This window comes from Penicillium canescens, assembly GCF_028828765.1.
Source record: "Penicillium canescens strain IBT 15451 chromosome Unknown utg000001l_segment0_segment0, whole genome shotgun sequence".
NCBI lineage: Eukaryota > Fungi > Ascomycota > Eurotiomycetes > Eurotiales > Aspergillaceae > Penicillium > Penicillium canescens.
The window spans coordinates 665,307-682,635 of record NW_026703963.1 but is presented as its reverse complement, the minus strand read 5'-3'; the positions used below and the strand labels follow the sequence as shown (position 1 = coordinate 682,635).

The following is a 17,329-nucleotide window of genomic DNA, read 5'->3' as shown; positions in this document are numbered from 1 at the left end:
GATCCTCGAATCCTCAATAGCTCTAATCTCCGCGCGGAGGATATGAGCTAGTGTGAGTAGGTTACTTCTCAGCTTAGTTGCTCTCTACGTACGATAGTAATCAAACCAATACAGTCACTTTACTCTCCCCTAAGCTATGTGACTAGCGAAGAAAACAAGAAGGAAGACTTACTAAAACATTCTAGCTCCTTTACATCACACGGTAACGGACGTTCTTCTATAGAGTCTAAGGTTTAAAACCATTCTCCTACCTATTAAGGTCAAACGCTACCTCGTAACACGAATTAGGTTATTAGCCTCCGTAGACCTCTCACTAGGTCCTAGGCAAAATAACAATCGACTTAGCACTATCTAGATTATATGGACGAAACGAAATCACGAAAGAAGCTTAACGCAAAAGATAAACGAAAACTATGTGACTTTAAGAGTCGGAAGATAACCCTAAGGCAAGTTAGACCTTATTTCCTAGATATTGCTACGGTCTCCCTACGGCAAGCTTAGACGGATATTAGGCTTCCTGACCGACGCACGAGATCAAGGGTAAAGTAAAGCAATAGGTTCATTGTTGGTAGTACGATACTATGTTTTAAATTATAGTGTATATTATTCGCTTTTTAGCGTCGTAAATATAACTAGGTGATACCGTTTTTTTTTTTTGTAAGGGTATAGCCCCTCTCGAACCTACAAGGGATTCTAGCTCTAGGTAAGACTAAGTTTTGTCGGAGTTCTATATCTCTATATACTTGATATTATTGATTCTCTTATTCCGTCGATATCTAGTATCGAGAAAATAATATTAAAAGAACACTTTGTGGAACATATGCGACCTCTTCCGTTCTATTTCTCTACTATTATCGTTAGAAAGGATGCGCCCCCTAAAGGTTTAATTTAGAAATCCAAAAAGTCGTTACGAGCGAGTAGGTAGTTAATAACTATATGTTCTAAGACATAGATTGGCGTAATAGGAAAGGAAGCCTATTATAAGGTCTGGTTAGAGAAATTTGAATACTATTACTAGGGCCTACACCGCTACATTTGTTTCTATGTAATATTCTATAAGTAATGTATTGTAACGTTTTGGTTTCGTCTTGTATGATAACGTTACTTATTCAGCATATAGGTAAGCTAAGGAAAAATGAAAGCAATCAAATAACCACTATGTACGTGTATTCCTCACTACGCGTATTGCGCACTATGCGGGTTGACTATGTGAATTGCTCACTACGCGAATTGCTCACTACGCGAATTGCTCACTTTGCGAATTGCTCACCATACGGATTGACTATGCCAAAGCTTAGGGTATGTTATTGATGATACGAAAGCAATGCACGGATGTACTGTATGCAGTGTACGAAAGAAAATTTCATTTCACGCCTTATTTCCCTAATTGTACGAATTCATGGCTCTTATATATGTTGGACCACGATATACGAATTTTTGGATCTAGAGGCACTTAGCTCTTTCCCAATAGCTCTGAGCACTTTTTACCCACGGACAGGTAGGCACAACTCAATTCCACGGCCAGCTCGGAATTATTTCGCATTAATCTTTGTCAAGACGGGCCAAAAAAAAAATCAAAAAAGAGAATAAAAAGTATCATGGTGACCGCAGTAAAGTGAGCTTCAGGGTATTGAACACTAGTAACGAGTGAATATTGCGTTGGTTAAAGACTATGGTGCTGTGGTATATCTGAATGGATGCCCGGTGTTTTTCATCCTAGCAGCGAAAGATATAAAGCCTGAACACCCCCCTCGGCTAACCAAAGTAAATATATGAAAAAGGGATGGTTTCTAATAGGCTATCGACTGTCTAAGCTAAAGCAAGCTTCTACACATTCACACACCTATTCCTCTATATAACTCCCCGGCTGTTGTTTCTAGCGTTAGCCGCCTTAGTCCGTGCCAACCTTTAGATATCGCGATCCACTAAAGATCTTTGTAGCTTGCTCAATAGTTAGAAAAGGTCTAAGGATGTGATGAGCTCAGTGCAGTCTTTTTGGGACGGTCATAAGAGATCGCTTCTGCTTTCCGAGAATTGCGCAGACAATCTAGAGACAGCTCTCATGGATTGTAGGTATAAGAACCTAGTAAAGAACCAATGACTAATAGTTGCGAAGGTATGAAGGGCTCAGAATTTCTTCGTAGCGAATTTTCAATATCGATTAAAAACACAAAACATCCTACGAAAGGGTCTAGGAGTGTGCCTTTGAACCGGAAATCCCACTCTTACCCGGAATCCTTACCCGGCTGCATTTGTCTAGCTCTAGAGTCCTCGTCTAAGTTATCGTTTTCTATAGCTAATACGCTTACGGTAATGAGTCTATCCCTAGTTACTACAATAGGTTTAAGTGCGAGCACCTCAGAAATATCTTCTTCGCTTACCCCCGTTAGGTCCGACACTTAGAATGTTATCTACTAGGGTTAGAACGGTGCCAGCGCTGTTAAGAATAATGACTTAGCCACCTACTATAAGTCAGAATCCGATATAGATATCATTGTACTCGCCTTCTTGAACTAGTATAGAAATAGTCAGACCATTCTATCTAGCTCAATTGGCTAGTTATGCTCTATATCAGCGTCTAGCGAGCCTCGGCAATATGACACCCTAGCCGCGGCTATCCAGCAATGTCAGTTAAATAGGATTAAGGTGATATTGTCCTTAGGTGGTGTAGTAGGCAACTACTCGCTCTTATCCTAACAAGAAGCCGAGATCATCGGACAGAATCTATGGGAAGCGTATAGCAATACGGACGGAAGCAATATCCCCCGACTGTAACGGAATCCTCAGACGCCATGCACAGATCTCTCGCACTCCCAGAGGATCGACACCATATAGGTGTCGACACGTCAGTGTTGGCTCACCGTAACGCTGATCCCCCATGTTAAATAATCTGCTCCGGAGAACCCAGCGGTTCTCCAAGAATCAGTCTCTGTATTCCTCCAATATATTGTTCGCTTCCAGGCATCTTCATCTTACCTAGTTGACAGGCTCTATCCTGTAAACACTAGAACCCCTACTTCTTCACACCGACCCTTCGGTAGCACCTTCGTCAACGGCTAGGACTTCGACCTTGAACGTAATAGTGGCAACTAGTACTATTAGTATCTAATTAGCAAATTACGCTCTAATTTCGCATCTAACTCCTCTAGTACTTATTATATAACTGCTACACCGCAGTGTTTTATCCTAGATCCTAATATACAAGAGGTCGTCACCGCGGCCCAATTTGACTACTTATAGGTTCAATTCTATAATAATCCTAGCTGCTCTGTCAACAAGGCAATCAATTACGATTAGTGGGTGTCCAATATCGCGAACACTCCCTCTGTTAATGCTAAGGTCTTTATTAGCGTACTAGCATCTCCGCTTAGAGCCACGGGCACCTAGAGTGGCTCGCAATACTACCTCGCACCGAGTGATCTCGCCTCCCTTGTCAATCAGCATAAGGGCGATACTGCCTTTGGCGGAATCATGATATAGTCTGCTAGCTTCTCTGATGCAAACATTAATAATAGATGCACCTACGCGTAGGAAGCTAAGCATATCCTTAGCACTAGCTTGTCTTGTTGAAAAAGCTAATTGTTATAATGCGAAACTAGTGCAGACTAGGAAACAAGCAACAACATCGGAGGTATTTTTTAGCAGTCTTGACAAAGAACTCAAATTGGCTATATGTTCTCTTTGAATCTATGGTTTGTTTATATCAAACATCTTTTGTCTGCCTTCGTTTGATCACTTTGTACCGAGGCCCACGTTAAGAAGCGCTTTTGCGCAGGGAGGAAGGAAGTGAAGGGCTGCTGCTCGTCTCCCGAGCCGGTCGAATAGAGCTAGGCTAGCCGCGAAGAAAGGAATCATAATGATAGGCACCCCCGGCTTTGTAGAATCTATAGTAGTATAGCCGCCGAACGAGCGATTGGTAGCTTTTTGTATTGAGCCTTAGGAGCAAATAGGCCGGGAACGTGCTTTCTAGGGCATTAAAAATAGATTGCCTATCTTCCGACTAGCGCAATGCTTCGCCATTCTTTAGATTATCAAGAACACTTTTATATGTTAATCGACAAGTTAATGTTTTAGTCGTTGCTTCACTTACTCGCTTAGGCTTTGGATGAAGTCGGATGTATATAATCTGTATCCCGGTCTTGTGTCGCTCCTAGGTTGTAAACTATCCCGTTAAGAATTGTTCCTCATAATAGCAATAACCGGTAGAGCTAGTTCATTTGGTTCTATACTAACTAGCTAAGCTAATCCCTTATTTCTAGCGTAGCGGATAGTAGTAGGGGCAGATAGTGAATCTCGGCCGCCTAAGTTTCTATCTATTGTCGAGGCATATACGTCAGAAACACCTTAAGTTGTAAGAGAGGAATAAGCATTATCAAATAGCAGGTCAATCGCCTTCGGCGTGATGTGATTCTGATTCTTAGAGAGCCGAGAGACTAAATCGTGATGGTTTCGGAGACACTGCTTAACAAGCGAGATTTGTTCCAAAACTATATTCCTTAATTTCAGATTCAAATATAAAACTAAGGGATCAATCCTTAAGGAGCTTACCTTTACTTATCGTTTTCCGAGAATCAGCAAGCTCGTGTAGTGCCATCTTGCTGGATTCAAGCTCCTTTATGCAATCGTCTTTATCGGGCCAAGGAGAGAGAAACCGCTAAGGTCTACCGGAGTGTAGGAGTTTGAAGTCATCCTTTGACAGCTCGACGCTAGAGTCACCAACCTTAAGCTGCGCTAGACCCTCATAATAAGGACCTACAAAGAGAACAAGCTTCGCCCAGGTCATAGGTGGGCCTTCCCTGACGAACGGTGTTGTAGTCGAGAAAAGGCTCTCCAAGTTCTTGCTTAGCCCGATGCTAGCTAGATATTCTCCACGGCCAAGGGCCGCCGTTATTGATCACCGACAAATAGTTCCTCAATTCGGTATAGAATTCAGAGATGGAGATATTGGCAAGTCTGAGAGGGTTTAGACCACTATCATGAATTTGAGAAATGAAGTTATTTACTTTATTCTCAACAGGTTGGCAGGTTTCACCGGCGGTCATTTCGTTAAAAAGGGTGGTCACCATCTCACAACCGAAGACTGACACCATAAGAATTTGGGGATATCGTAAGCGGCCTACGAAATCGGGATAAAGATCTTCCGCATTAATCCGTCACAAGTTTAGGCCACTGACGGCCTTTAATTAGTTGATTAGCTACTCAAGGTGGTGCAAGGTAAACTCATATTCTTCCTTTATTTCTTTTTGGCTGAGGCGGGGAATGGAGCCGAGAAGAAGCAAAATGCGGAAAATTAATTGAGAGAGTAGACGAGCAGACATTTTGGGAACAAGGGACATGGATTATTGCAGATCGAGGTCATAGGGGAATCCTCTTGTGAAATGAAACGAAATTCTTGCGTGCGCCTGGGATATGGTAAAGTAGTCAGGTCCCGCGGCAGCTGACCCAATGTCCCTTTAACAATTCCACTCAAGCGAATCTACTATTGAGGCTGGCCCTAGAGTAACAACAATCTCAGCACTCTAGCCTATTTCTTCGAATTCGGTTTCATCACCTTCCCCACTCCTTCCCTTCTCTTTGAAACCATGGCGACCGTATTGATCACCAACGACGCGACGAAATTGGCCACTTCGGGCTAGGGCGGTCGTAGTGGTTTTGGGGGCCAAGATTATTTGAGAAGCACAAAAAGTCGTTTTAGCTCTCACCGTAATTCGGTTCCCACAAGATGTGCCGGCTTCTCGACCTGCCCCCGGAGATGGTCGTCTAGGTATTTGAGTCTCTTGATAACATAGACGACGTCTTGCATCTTGCTTGATGCTGCAAATTTATCCATTCTGTTTTTGACGCGCCGAGCATTCGTTAAAGATTTTTAGATCTATAATTGTATGGTCGACGACTTTCATTGACGAACTGCCGAGTGTCTGACAATGTAATAGACACACGCCCCACAACATCACTACGATCTTGCCCCCAATCAGTCTATTCACATGTATGGCGATTTCTCATCTGAATTTTACAGCAAGCTATCTATTCCAGCAAATCCCGACCGCCGTAGATAGTATCTTAATATGTTAAAACCACTGGAATACGGGGAAGTCATATCCGATAGAGTTGTTAGGATGTAGTATGCCGATGGCAAGGGCTACGTCTGATTTTTGATCTTTACGTTGATACGGCAATAAGGAAATCTTATATGAACTCGGTCTTTTTATATTCAACCGGTTTAGGTATGCTAGACAGAACGGAAGAATCGGCTAGCGAAGGGGATTTGCCGAAGCCATCCTAGATTCCTAGCCTATGTACAAATGCAATGATTCCAGAGGACAGAAAAAGCGCCTATAAACGATTCTACAAGGCATTGACTACACACTAGGTTGCCATTGAAACCCTCTAGAAAGTCAGAACTTAGGTGTGGCCAAATGCCCAAAAGTTTGATAGCGCATTTGAGTCTGTCGTTGAAGTGTAGAGCAATAACCCGGGGAGGCCGCTTAAAGAGAAGATAGACATCATTGAGATAGTTGACTTCGTATAGGGCTTTCTCGGACGGAAGGCTTTCTATATCGCTAGCGTCCCCTCTTGGATTGAAGGTGAAGGTGACCTAGTCAGAGAGAAATATCTCGACTAGGACGAAACCGAAGTCGGGAATTGGGGCTTCTTTGTACGAGGCGTTATTCAATTCTTAAGACCACCGCAAATTATCGAACTGATTCTCTCATCTTGGTACTCGTCGGATTGGAGCCACGATCGACCGGGGTTTATCCGTTATCTAGGGCTTTTCGATACGTGGGAAGGTATACTTTTGGATGCTTAAGACGGTCTATCATGCGATAACTGGGTCCCGTTGAATACCGTGGATAACGACGTGGAAATTCACTTACCTACGCTGTTAAAACGGAGGATATTGAGGAGCAATAGGAAAGCTATAGGAATGTTCTGTGGCCATCGAAGATAAGAGGCCATTTGTTTCTTCGACCCACAGCCGAGCGAGAGATACTGAAAAAAATCACAAGGACAAGGGTTGGTCAATAGAGAAGGCGCCAAAAAATGTGCTTTTTTTTATTTCTGGCTCTCTCCCTCTCTTCTTCTCCTCTCTCTCTCTCTCTCTCTCTCTTTTTCTCTCACACGCCCCCCAATTTCGTGATTGATCCACTCTTAAAGTGGCTTGGCAAATATCTAATTTGGAATTTTTTAACAAATCAATTTTCGTAATGGAATGGTGGCAGACAGGCGAGGCAAAACCTGTGTCTGGAGGTTAGTACGGTTGTGCGAGGGCGATAACGATCAGGAACCCCACATCAACGATTCCTTGGGGCCACCACTGTTGGCACGGGAAATCTTCGGTTGAAGTGAGTCTCCGCATTTCCACCTTACAAGCGTGAGACTATCCGCCCCACGGTATATAATGTATGCTGGCTGCCTGTAAAACGTGTTCTTCCAACGTTGTCAATATTAGGCGAACTTGCAATATGGCCCATCTTTTTCACTATCATTTTCTACTCTACTTCCTCCTGCAAACATGCCATGCTCAGAAGGACAGCATCATCTCAATCCCGTATGAGCTCACATACCTACTCCCCTCACGCTTCAACGGAGACATTTCCTATAGCTTCGTAAATGGTACCACTACGTCGGACCCGTCCGTCAATACCCTGCTCAAGTCCGCGATGCACGCACCCTTCATCTCGTATGACGACGAATTCCTCGCGCTCCTCGGCCCAAACCCTTCCGTGGAATTGATAGATGAGCGCGAAGTCAACTTCGCTGCCGAGGCAGGCGTCTGGATTAGCGAGCGCAACGAGGTCTGGTATACGACTTGGATCAACGATGGGCCCACCAGGGTGGAAATTTTAGACCTGGTAGACAACAGCATCCGGAACTTAACTTCTTCAATGCCTTTGGAGAATCCCAACGGAGGATACTATCACCAGGGTCGGGTATATTTTACCTGCCTGCGCGACGAATCTCGAGGCTGGCCAGGCGGAGTTGTATCCGTTGATCCGGAAACGGGTGACGTCGAGAGAATCCTCAACTCATACTTCGGTCTCAAGTTTGACAATATCGATGATGTGGCCTGGGTCACACAACCCGGTACCAACAACTCCTTCATGTTCATCACCATTCTGCCATACCCCGAAACCTTCGGCACCGGGACAAATGATACTCTACCTCAGGGTCTATGGCGCTGGGATCCGCAAACAAAACTTCTGCTGCCGGCAATTAGCAGGACCGAGTTGCCCGTTGCAAATGGAGTCAGATTTTCAAAGGATCAGAAGACGCTTTGGGTGACGGATTTTGGTGGTGCGGAACGCAGTAGGACCTGGGGTCTGCCGGCTGAAGTTGGAGCACCAGCGATATACAAGTATAGGCTCGACGAGGACATGTGGCCTGTGAATAAGCGTATCTTCGGAATCTCGAGAATGCAAGCGCCCGATGGTATACGGATAGATGATCGGGGGAGAGTGTGGACTGGTGAGGGAGAAGGAATCGTGGTGCGAGCAGCTGATGGGAGGATCATCGGACTCTTCAATGCTCAATACTTTACTAGAGATCCTACAAGTACAGCAATTGTGCAATTTGCGCTTGCTGGGGATATACTAGTGATTCTGGGTCAGAATCAGCTATGGACAGTGAAACTTACAGAGACATTGTTAAGTCGCTAAAGGCATACTGCCAAAACATTGCCTAGACAAAAGGACTTTTACTGGCATTTTCCCCCAATAATTTAGTGAGGTTTGCAACGATGGATTTACGCTATTTATGAACTAGGGAATGGATATATGTCTTAAGTTACAGTGGCCAAAATACCAGACCATCGAGCATGATTTGAGGGCAGCATTGTGGAATTGAGCCATCAGTGCAGCATTGAGCTGACGCTGTCTAAATACTCAGACAGCACTCATTTTCCGTTAAGGAACCCAAGCACAACATCGTTGAGGGAAAATTCTCACGTGGACCTCAGCTCTCATAGAATTTGTAAGATAGTTAGATTGCTGGAGAGTTGAGTAAGTAGTAGAGTGTGTCATGATGGCCAAACAACACCACCAAAACCCGTGTTTAATATCGGCAAAAATCTCGACTTTGGTTGTGTAGCCCGCATTGTCAGCGACTTCTACACTTCAGAAAGCCCCACACACGCTCATAGACCAATGACATTCGAAATGTAAGCGTACCGCATAAACCCAGCAAACTATTGACCCACATGGTGTTTTTTTTTTTTTTTTCAATCGGACTTTGCAGGGGCTACTTCAAGATACTATTGGCGTGCATGCGGAATGAAGAGCACTAGGGTCCAGTTGGGGTAGTTACTGTTTACTGTTCTTGCAGGTGGAATTAGGAACGATGATCTGAGGATTTATTGATTAATCTAGTGTCCTGCCGAGATGTGAGGGTTTTGTTTTGTGTTCTTCCTTTTTTGGTTTCATGGTATGTGATATACAGCTATCAGACAAGCAAAAGGAGCGTGGTTAGACCGGAAAATGCTCGAAAAAGCTACCCTCACAGTATGGTTGAGATACTGATCATACTCCTCCACCTTTATTTTTCAGTCCTTTGTGTATCTCTCACTTATGAAATATCTTACTTCTCCTTTACAGGGACATATAGCCTCACTTACAAGTAGGTTTGGTCCTCGTCATTCTTCAATTGATACATCCAACCTAATCCCTTGCGTGGAAGAAGACCAACAATAAACCCTTGACTGGATATAGTCATTCTCGAAATTTTTTGACCGATACATGCTGTATAACTCTTCTCTGCTCCCACCGCCACGGTTTTAGCGCGGATAGGTTATTGAGCACCGCATCAAAGTGAAAGCCGGAGTATTATGTCATCAGTGTTGTGCCGCCTCATGGTACGGTGATCAAGGTTTACCGTCCAACGGTCAAAGCGTAGAATGTAATTACACGTGGCAGGATACGGGACTATACTAAAGCATTTTACTCTTCATCCTCATCTTAAGGTGGCTTGCTCGAAAATTGATCGTGAACGTTCCGTGGTCGAAAGTGTTTCGGATTAAATTTGATCTCACCCTTCATTCTGGGGACAGGTGGTGTAAGCAACTTGCATTAGCGTCAACAGCCGAGCTTAAACAGTGGGCATTCATCCTCATTGGTAATGTCGGTCAAAATAAGTATCCATCCGTTGCATTTCGCCGTCTAGCTTAAGAAAATGTAGAGTTCTCCGCGAATCGAAGCTAATCCGAGGAGGCCATTGAATCGAGCCGAAACCTGCCCCAAATTCTATCCATTAACAGCGTTTTCTTCCAACTGAAGAGAGATTACAACCGTAGTTAGCAGAAAACAGGGGTTTCAGAGGAGTAAAGTAAATGAGATCTTGTCCTTCAATCGCAATACGCCTACACGTGAGTTACCCAGTCCATGGGAAATACCTAAGCAAGCTACGAGACCAATCAAGTTCATTGTGGATCCAAATACCTCACGTTTGCCGGAGGAGTATGATATACCCCCGCAGCGTCTGGCATGCTCGTCTCCGCGATTTCTCCACAATCGGGCTTACGGTCCACAAAATATAGCAGTGTAAAAGGAATAGATCCCCAGATTAGCCGACGCTCAGACTTTTTGGACAAATCAATATCTATGGGGTAAAGGCGGACGACAAAACTCTTTGGAGAGTTTCGAAGCCCAGCCGTTCGTGAAGGGCCAAGGTATAAATAGTGATCATTCCCTCAATGGAGGTCAGTCTATTCTGTGCAAATATTTGTCGAACTGCATTGGCAAAATGGTTCGTCTCAGAGAAGCAGCGGCATATGTTGCCTTTCTGCTACCCAAAGCTGTTGCTGCTGCGTCACATGCTGTTGTCCATGATGATACATATTTCTATGGCCAGAGCCCTCCAATTTATCCCACACCGGAGATGACAGGAGTCGGAGACTGGGGGGACGCGTCATCTAAAGCGCAAATTTTAGTGTCACAGATGACTCTGGAAGAGAAGGTCAGTCTCACCGGAGGCATCCAGAACAGCACAAGCGGCTGCGGAGGCAATATTCCAGCTATCAGTCGCCTAGGGTTTCCTGGCATGTGTCTGCAGGATGGTCCCAATGGTATCAAAGGAACGGAGCTTGTGAATGGCTATCCATCTGGCATTCATCTTGGTGCGAGGTATGAATTTCACTGAAGAGGATGAAAGAACAAATTAATAACATGTCACCAGCTGGAACAAAAGTCTCGCTTATCACCAAGCGTATGCTATTGGAGGCGAATTCAGAAGGAAAGGTGCAACTTTGGCCTTGGGTCCCCCGGTGATTGGCCCGCTAGGGCGAATTGCTTTTGGGGGACGAAACTGGGAAGGTTACAGCAACGACCCATATCTCAGTGGTATTTTGGGAGCGGAGGCTGTCAGAGGCGTGCAGAACAACGGTGTCATTTCATGTGCAAAGGTTAGTCACAAATTCTAAATACTCGCCAGATAAAATCTAACACGTTTTAGCACTTCGTGGGCAACGAGCAAGAACTACATAGAAACCCACATTTGGACAAACACACGAACAAGACTGTTGAAGCCTCTTCCTCCAACATAGACGACAGAACAATGCACGAGCTCTACATGTGGCCGTTTGCAGATGTTGTTCACGCCGGGGCTGCAAGTGTCAGTAAGTTATACGCGATTTGTTTTCGGACACTGTATCGGGTAATGACCATATATAACCACAGTGTGCGCTTATCAGCGGCTCAACAACAGTTATTCCTGCCATAATAGCAAAGCTCTGAACGGTCTCCTAAAAACAGAACTCGGTTTCCAAGGCTTTGTAATGAGCGACTGGAGTGCCCAGCATACTGGCATTGCAAGCGCCTTGGCTGGTTTGGATATGGCTATGCCCTACGGGCGAGAATATTGGGGCGCTAGCCTGGCCGAAGCGGTGCGCAATGGCTCTGTACCAGCGTCTCATATTGACAACATGGTTACCAGAATAATGGCAGCCTGGTACTTTTCCCATCAGGATGACCCAAGTCTTCCTTCGGTCGGAGTAGGCCTTGCCTCGGATTTTGAAAAGAGGCACCCAATCATTGATGCCCGGAATCCGGACGATGCGGGCCTCATTCTCGAAGGTGCCATCCAAGGGCATGTTCTGGTCAAGAACATCAATAATGCATTGCCGTTGACCACACCACGTATACTTTCACTCTATGGATATGATGCCAAAACACCCGATACCAACAATGCTAAGGCTGGGATGAATGGCTGGTCATTGGGCCTTCAGTCACACAATTACCGGTCTGTTATCTGTGGCTTTGCATCTATCGGCGGCCAGTGTCCTCCATTCCCACCTATTGCTGCCAATGGGACAATCATCAGTGGTGGTGGCTCTGGCGCAGTTACCCCTGTCTATATCAGCAGCCCTTTTCAGGCACTCCAGGCACGGGCACACCGCGACAAATCGCAATTGTTCTGGGACTTTGATGGCACGGAGCCTACCAACTCGGAAACAGACGCCTGCCTCGTTTTTATCAACGCGGCCTCCTCTGAAGGTGTAGATCGACCGGCCCTTCGAGATGATTATTCGGATGGATTAATTATCGACATCGCATCGCGGTGCAACAACACCATCGTCGTCATTCATAATGCAGGTGTCCGCCTGGTCGACCAATGGATCGAGCATCCAAACGTCACAGCTGTCATCTTCGCACATCTTCCTGGTCAGGATTCTGGAGAGGCCATCACTCAGATCCTCTATGGCGATGTAAGCCCAAGCGGGAAGCTTCCTTACACCCTGCCTCGCAATGAGTCAGACTACGGGTCGATCCTTGCCCCGGTGACATACACGGGTTGGGACCGATACTTTCCCCAGGACAATTTCACCGAGGGCGTTTTCATTGACTACCGTGCATTTGACGCGAAGAAGATCACACCCCGTTTTGAATTCGGGTTCGGCATGACGTATACGACGTTTGAGTATTCTAACCTCCGCGTTCGTCAAAATGTCAAGTCAAACAATCTATCAGAGTATCCTGTTGGTCCCATAATACCAGGTGGTAGCGCAGACCTCTGGGACACCGTCGCCGTTGTGACGGCAGATCTTACAAATTCCGGCAAAATGGAGGCTGCGGAAATTGCACAGCTCTACGTTCACATTCCTGCCATAGGCCAGCCCGTTAAACAACTGCGAGGTTTTAACAAGATCATAATCCCACCTGGCGAGACCAGAACCGTCGACTTCAGGCTAAGGCGGCGTGACCTCAGCATATGGGATGTCGTTTCCCAGAAATGGAAACTTATCATTGGAACCGAGTACCTCATTTATATTGGCGCAAGCTCTGATAAATCGTTGTTAAACGGGACGTTGGTATTGTCGATGGACTAGCTCAAACGAGTGATTCATATGGCGACTGCAAGTTGCGCAAGGCAAAAGCAAAGTTACGCTTGTCGCACAATTCACTTACCATCAAGAGGATATGGTTGACGTGAGGGTAGCCCACATATTTATTAGCTTAAAAATGGACGAGCAGCTTAAAGTGCCGCTTTATCAACAGCCAACTTGACATTACCCGTGGGTCTGTAATATTTGGGAGAAGATAGGATCGACTTATGCCAGTAATGCCGGTCAATCCGAGCCAAAGTTAATTTTAAGGAGTAAGATAGGGGAAAGAATGGTGCGGAATATTCCAGTATCTTTACGCTACTCACCTACGGCCGGCAAGATTTTGCCTGTCCTACCGAGAGACTAAGATTCTACCAATAACTAAGGAAGAGGAGCATCCGAGACAACCATTTCCCCTGCTTTGTTCGTCATTTATGACGTAAGACCGAATAATTTACGGGCTGCATTATATTACCGTTATAGAATAGACTTTGCGGTAGTTCTGAATCTTAGTCTAGTTATAAGAATTTCGTTTATAATGCCTAGGATTGATCCTTTAAGAGTAATATAAGTCATTTACTGTCGGTTAGTTGGTATGCTTTAAAACGAAGGAACGTAGTGGAAGGGGTTGTTAACCCTAGACCTATGTGACCCTAGCTTTCTTAACGCTAGCAGCTAACGCGGCGAGACATGCAGCCAATTTTTGCGCTAAGCCTCTCTCTTATTCGTGTTTAGTTGGATTCTTCATTATATGCTCTTTTTATCTGTTTCCGGTTCCTCTCTCGTGTGTATATGTTTCCCCTAGTTTTTTGTCCTACCTGGTTTATAGGAATTATCCTAGTGCATTATATTAAGTACCCCTCCGCTATTGTAATCACCCGCTAATTCCCGTGATGCCTTCTCGCTATGTTATTCTACTACTCTCTTTTGCTATTCGCCTATTCCTTGCCCTTGCTTATTTCGTTCTTCTCCCTCCTACTAGATAGGTTTATCGTTCTCTGGTTCTCACCTTAATATACTATTAGAGCCCACTTACTTACGCTAAAGATTTCCTTCGCTATTCAATTTTTCCTCCTATAGATTTCCTTTTATTTTTAATTTGCTCCTATCCTATAGCCACGTCCTATATATAGTTTGTAATGCTCGTCATTTAAGCGACCTTAGCAGCCGTCCCTATATAAAATATGCGATGCTTATCGCTAGAAAGACACCGCCACTAGCGCCGTTACTATCTACTTACGACCGTTAAAGTGTCCAGTTCCCCTTTTATACAATCCTAGCTACCGTATACAAATCCAGTCTTATCTTCTTAGCGTACATAATACTCTTAATGCCCTCGCCTTAGCAGTCTACACGGTATAAAACGCGCGATAGCTATCGCTAGAATGCGCTGCTATTTAAATACCGTACTGGCCCGCCCCTATCTACCGAGGCCGAAAGGGTCTCTATAGATCCTATTGATATAGCGAGGGATGGCTTTCTAGGACCTATTTTATCCGCCTCGCATGCGACACGCCGCCTTTTGTCGTATCTATGACACCATACTAAAAGGCAAAGGATCATAGACGCACAGTTCCCCGATGCCGATAACGCTTTACAAAATGTAATCGGCTTCTTGCATGATAATTATAAGCATTATATAACTGCAGATCCGTTGCTTTTACATCTAGGTGGTGCTCTAGATCGCTATAGCTAGCATAAACACACCTAGAATATATGCTCGTTGTGCTATAGAGCGCTTACTCGAGGGGCTACCTGCCAGGACCCTGACCTGCCAGATGCATAAGGCTGCCTGAGGGTATATAGCAAGCCTTGGCCCTCGCAGTGCCAGGATAGCTGAGCGCACGCATGGACCATGACGGTCGTGCATATCGCTTAGCTCATTACTTAAGCGCAACATGTATTTATTGCTCTCGCTGGCGTTCGCAGGAAGGACCAGCAATTAGTCTCTTGTTACTCTCTTATTACGCCTGCGCATACATTTGCCGATAGACTCTATCTCCCGAACTCATACTACTACTCTAGGACCACTGTATAAGTTGACTACTGGAAACATGTAGCCGGGAAACGGAAGAACTATTAATGTGCGCAAACTGCATGACATAAATAATATGAATGCGAATATGAATATGCACTATATTCGCATCATTTATCTTTTCGGAGCCCTACCAGTCATCCACGTGGGTAACGGTTGCTGTCTGCTGCGAAATTCGCTGCAGGTTGGGGATGGGTTTTAAGCAAAGCAGGAATAATGCGACCACCTGAGTATGTAAACTATGTCTGTGGAAGAAGATGAGGGAAATGGTTCTTAGGTAAATTTGTGCGCCGGATGCTTACACCGTGGCCGCGATTGGCCCATTGCGAGCCAATTGGAGGGAACAGGGGGTGGCGAATGGCAGAGGAATGGTCTTGGCGTTTCTTAACTCCGGCCCTGTCATCTTCTTGGCAAAAATGGACGTATAGATCTGGTAGGTATACCTAGGTATAGTACTTGCAGGGCCTGGAATCACTCTGTACGGTGACGCAGCAAAGGTTTTAACACCCATGTACGTACCGCCTTCTAACATGGGTATACCGCGCTGAAACCAAGCTTCTACTGGTCGAGGATCGTATTGCTGGCAGAACTTCGATAGGGTTGCCATTACTTTTGCGGTCTGACTGTACTTCTAATTCGTACACCAAAGCAACGTCAATCTCCATGTAACTGCGCGTAAGATGGCTTCTCAGGCCTAGTTTAAAAAACAAACCCCGACGTACAGCCCTTCCCACAGTGATCCGCTCTAGCTTCCTTACACATCAAGACGAAGTTCCATCACTTTCCCTCCCCTTGATTTAGTATTGTTGACAGGATGGTTTGTTTCCCCCCAGTCGTTATGTACACAGTTCCAGCACCGAGTTTCCGTCCGAACCCAGCCGAAGTGGCAGACATCAGTGTAGTCGAATTCCGGTGCCCTGCAACCACCTCCCGGGTCCCATTCATGAAGACGCGGGTCATAATGTTATCCCTCAGTCCCGCAAGGTACGCAACACCTTGTGGGCTAATCGCAAAGTCGTCCGCCAGCACACCTTGGGTGATGACTTCACGCGGACCAAGCGCATGGCCAGTCGTTGTGTTTATCGGTATGCGACAGAAGATGCGTTCCGGGGTATTGACGTAGTAGACATACCCACTATGCACTTTCAAGCCGTTGATCCCCAGCAGAGGACCCTCTTTTGTATTCGCCGCCATGGTCTCGTCCCTGAGGATAACCGAGAAATTTCGAGTCTGAGTATCCAGTCCCCATACGAGGCCAGCCTCGGAATCTGAGATCGCGACTCTTCCGGTCTCATGGTCCAATGTTGCCATACCGTTGAGATTTCCGGCGGGAAGTGTTGCTAATCGAACCGGACTTTCTTCGCAGCCCTCATTCAAATTCACCCTCCAAACGGAATTTGGAGTTATGACGGCAAATACATCTGGCGAGAGCTCAGCGATGCCCGTGGCCATTGCTTCACTGGTAAAATGATGAACGAGACGAGCCTCGCTGCCTCCAGGCTTGGCAGATGGCATAACCTCCCAAACTTCTGGCACGTTCACCAGAGTTACTAGGAGGTTACCATTAGCCCGAACAGCGATATTCTCGACCCAAGTGCCATTGGGGAATTGATAGACTTTACGAAGATTGGGAGAATTGAGATTGAAAGACGTTCCAACCGAGGCAAGTAGTAGTAGAGTGGCAATGAAGAACGCTATGTGACCAGCCATTCTGAAGACAGACGAAATCCAATTTTTATGCTGGTGAAATCGAACCCCTAGGAATCTCGCAGTCGCAACTTTATACTGATCCAATACTTGGCAAAGGAAAAAAACAGATTAAGATCTACATCTACAGGACGTTCTGCGCACAGGTATCTTGGGGCCCCACTGTGGATCGACAACACGTATACTAGCATATGAAGCCACTATAAGTAGCATGGGCATATAAGCTGACGTCAACAGCAGGCACAGAGCGAATGGGATCTTTCCAGTAAGCATGC

General features: G+C 45.5%; 6 protein-coding genes across 6 annotated transcripts; 3 read left to right on the top strand and 3 right to left on the bottom strand.

Moving 5' to 3' along the window:
* Positions 1-2,424: 2,424 nt before the first annotated feature.
* Positions 2,425-3,240, top strand: N7446_000275 (uncharacterized protein; the record flags this gene model as incomplete). Its single annotated transcript, XM_058509042.1, has 3 exons — positions 2,425-2,516; positions 2,583-2,670; positions 3,103-3,240. Coding segments are annotated over 3 exons (318 nt in total), but the record flags the coding sequence as incomplete, so codon positions are not given.
* Positions 3,241-3,732: 492 nt separating this feature from the next.
* Positions 3,733-4,594, bottom strand: N7446_000274 (uncharacterized protein; the record flags this gene model as incomplete). The annotated part of the gene is made up of 6 exons (XM_058509041.1): positions 3,733-3,873; positions 3,908-4,000; positions 4,091-4,150; positions 4,344-4,433; positions 4,468-4,487; positions 4,549-4,594. The coding sequence occupies 6 exons, from the start codon at positions 4,592-4,594 to the stop codon at positions 3,733-3,735; spliced, it is 450 nt and encodes a 149-aa protein (XP_058378020.1).
* Positions 4,595-4,654: 60 nt separating this feature from the next.
* On the bottom strand, positions 4,655-5,042 carry N7446_000273 (uncharacterized protein; the record flags this gene model as incomplete). The annotated part of the gene is given in 2 exon segments (XM_058509040.1): positions 4,655-4,853; positions 4,873-5,042. The coding sequence occupies 2 exon segments, from the start codon at positions 5,040-5,042 to the stop codon at positions 4,655-4,657; spliced, it is 369 nt and encodes a 122-aa protein (XP_058378019.1).
* A 2,421-nt stretch (positions 5,043-7,463) lies between these two features.
* Positions 7,464-8,657, top strand: N7446_000272 (SMP-30/gluconolactonase/LRE family protein; the record flags this gene model as incomplete). The annotated part of the gene is made up of 1 exon (XM_058509039.1): positions 7,464-8,657. One exon carries the CDS (start codon positions 7,464-7,466, stop codon positions 8,655-8,657), a length of 1,194 nt encoding a protein of 397 aa, XP_058378018.1.
* A 2,077-nt stretch (positions 8,658-10,734) lies between these two features.
* N7446_000271 (beta-glucosidase) lies at positions 10,735-13,315 on the top strand (the record flags this gene model as incomplete). Its single annotated transcript, XM_058509038.1, has 4 exons — positions 10,735-11,114; positions 11,167-11,392; positions 11,443-11,605; positions 11,667-13,315. 4 exons carry the CDS (start codon positions 10,735-10,737, stop codon positions 13,313-13,315), a joined length of 2,418 nt encoding a protein of 805 aa, XP_058378017.1.
* Positions 13,316-16,124: 2,809 nt separating this feature from the next.
* Positions 16,125-17,057, bottom strand: N7446_000270 (uncharacterized protein; the record flags this gene model as incomplete). Its single annotated transcript, XM_058509037.1, has 1 exon — positions 16,125-17,057. One exon carries the CDS (start codon positions 17,055-17,057, stop codon positions 16,125-16,127), a length of 933 nt encoding a protein of 310 aa, XP_058378016.1.
* Positions 17,058-17,329: the final 272 nt, after the last annotated feature.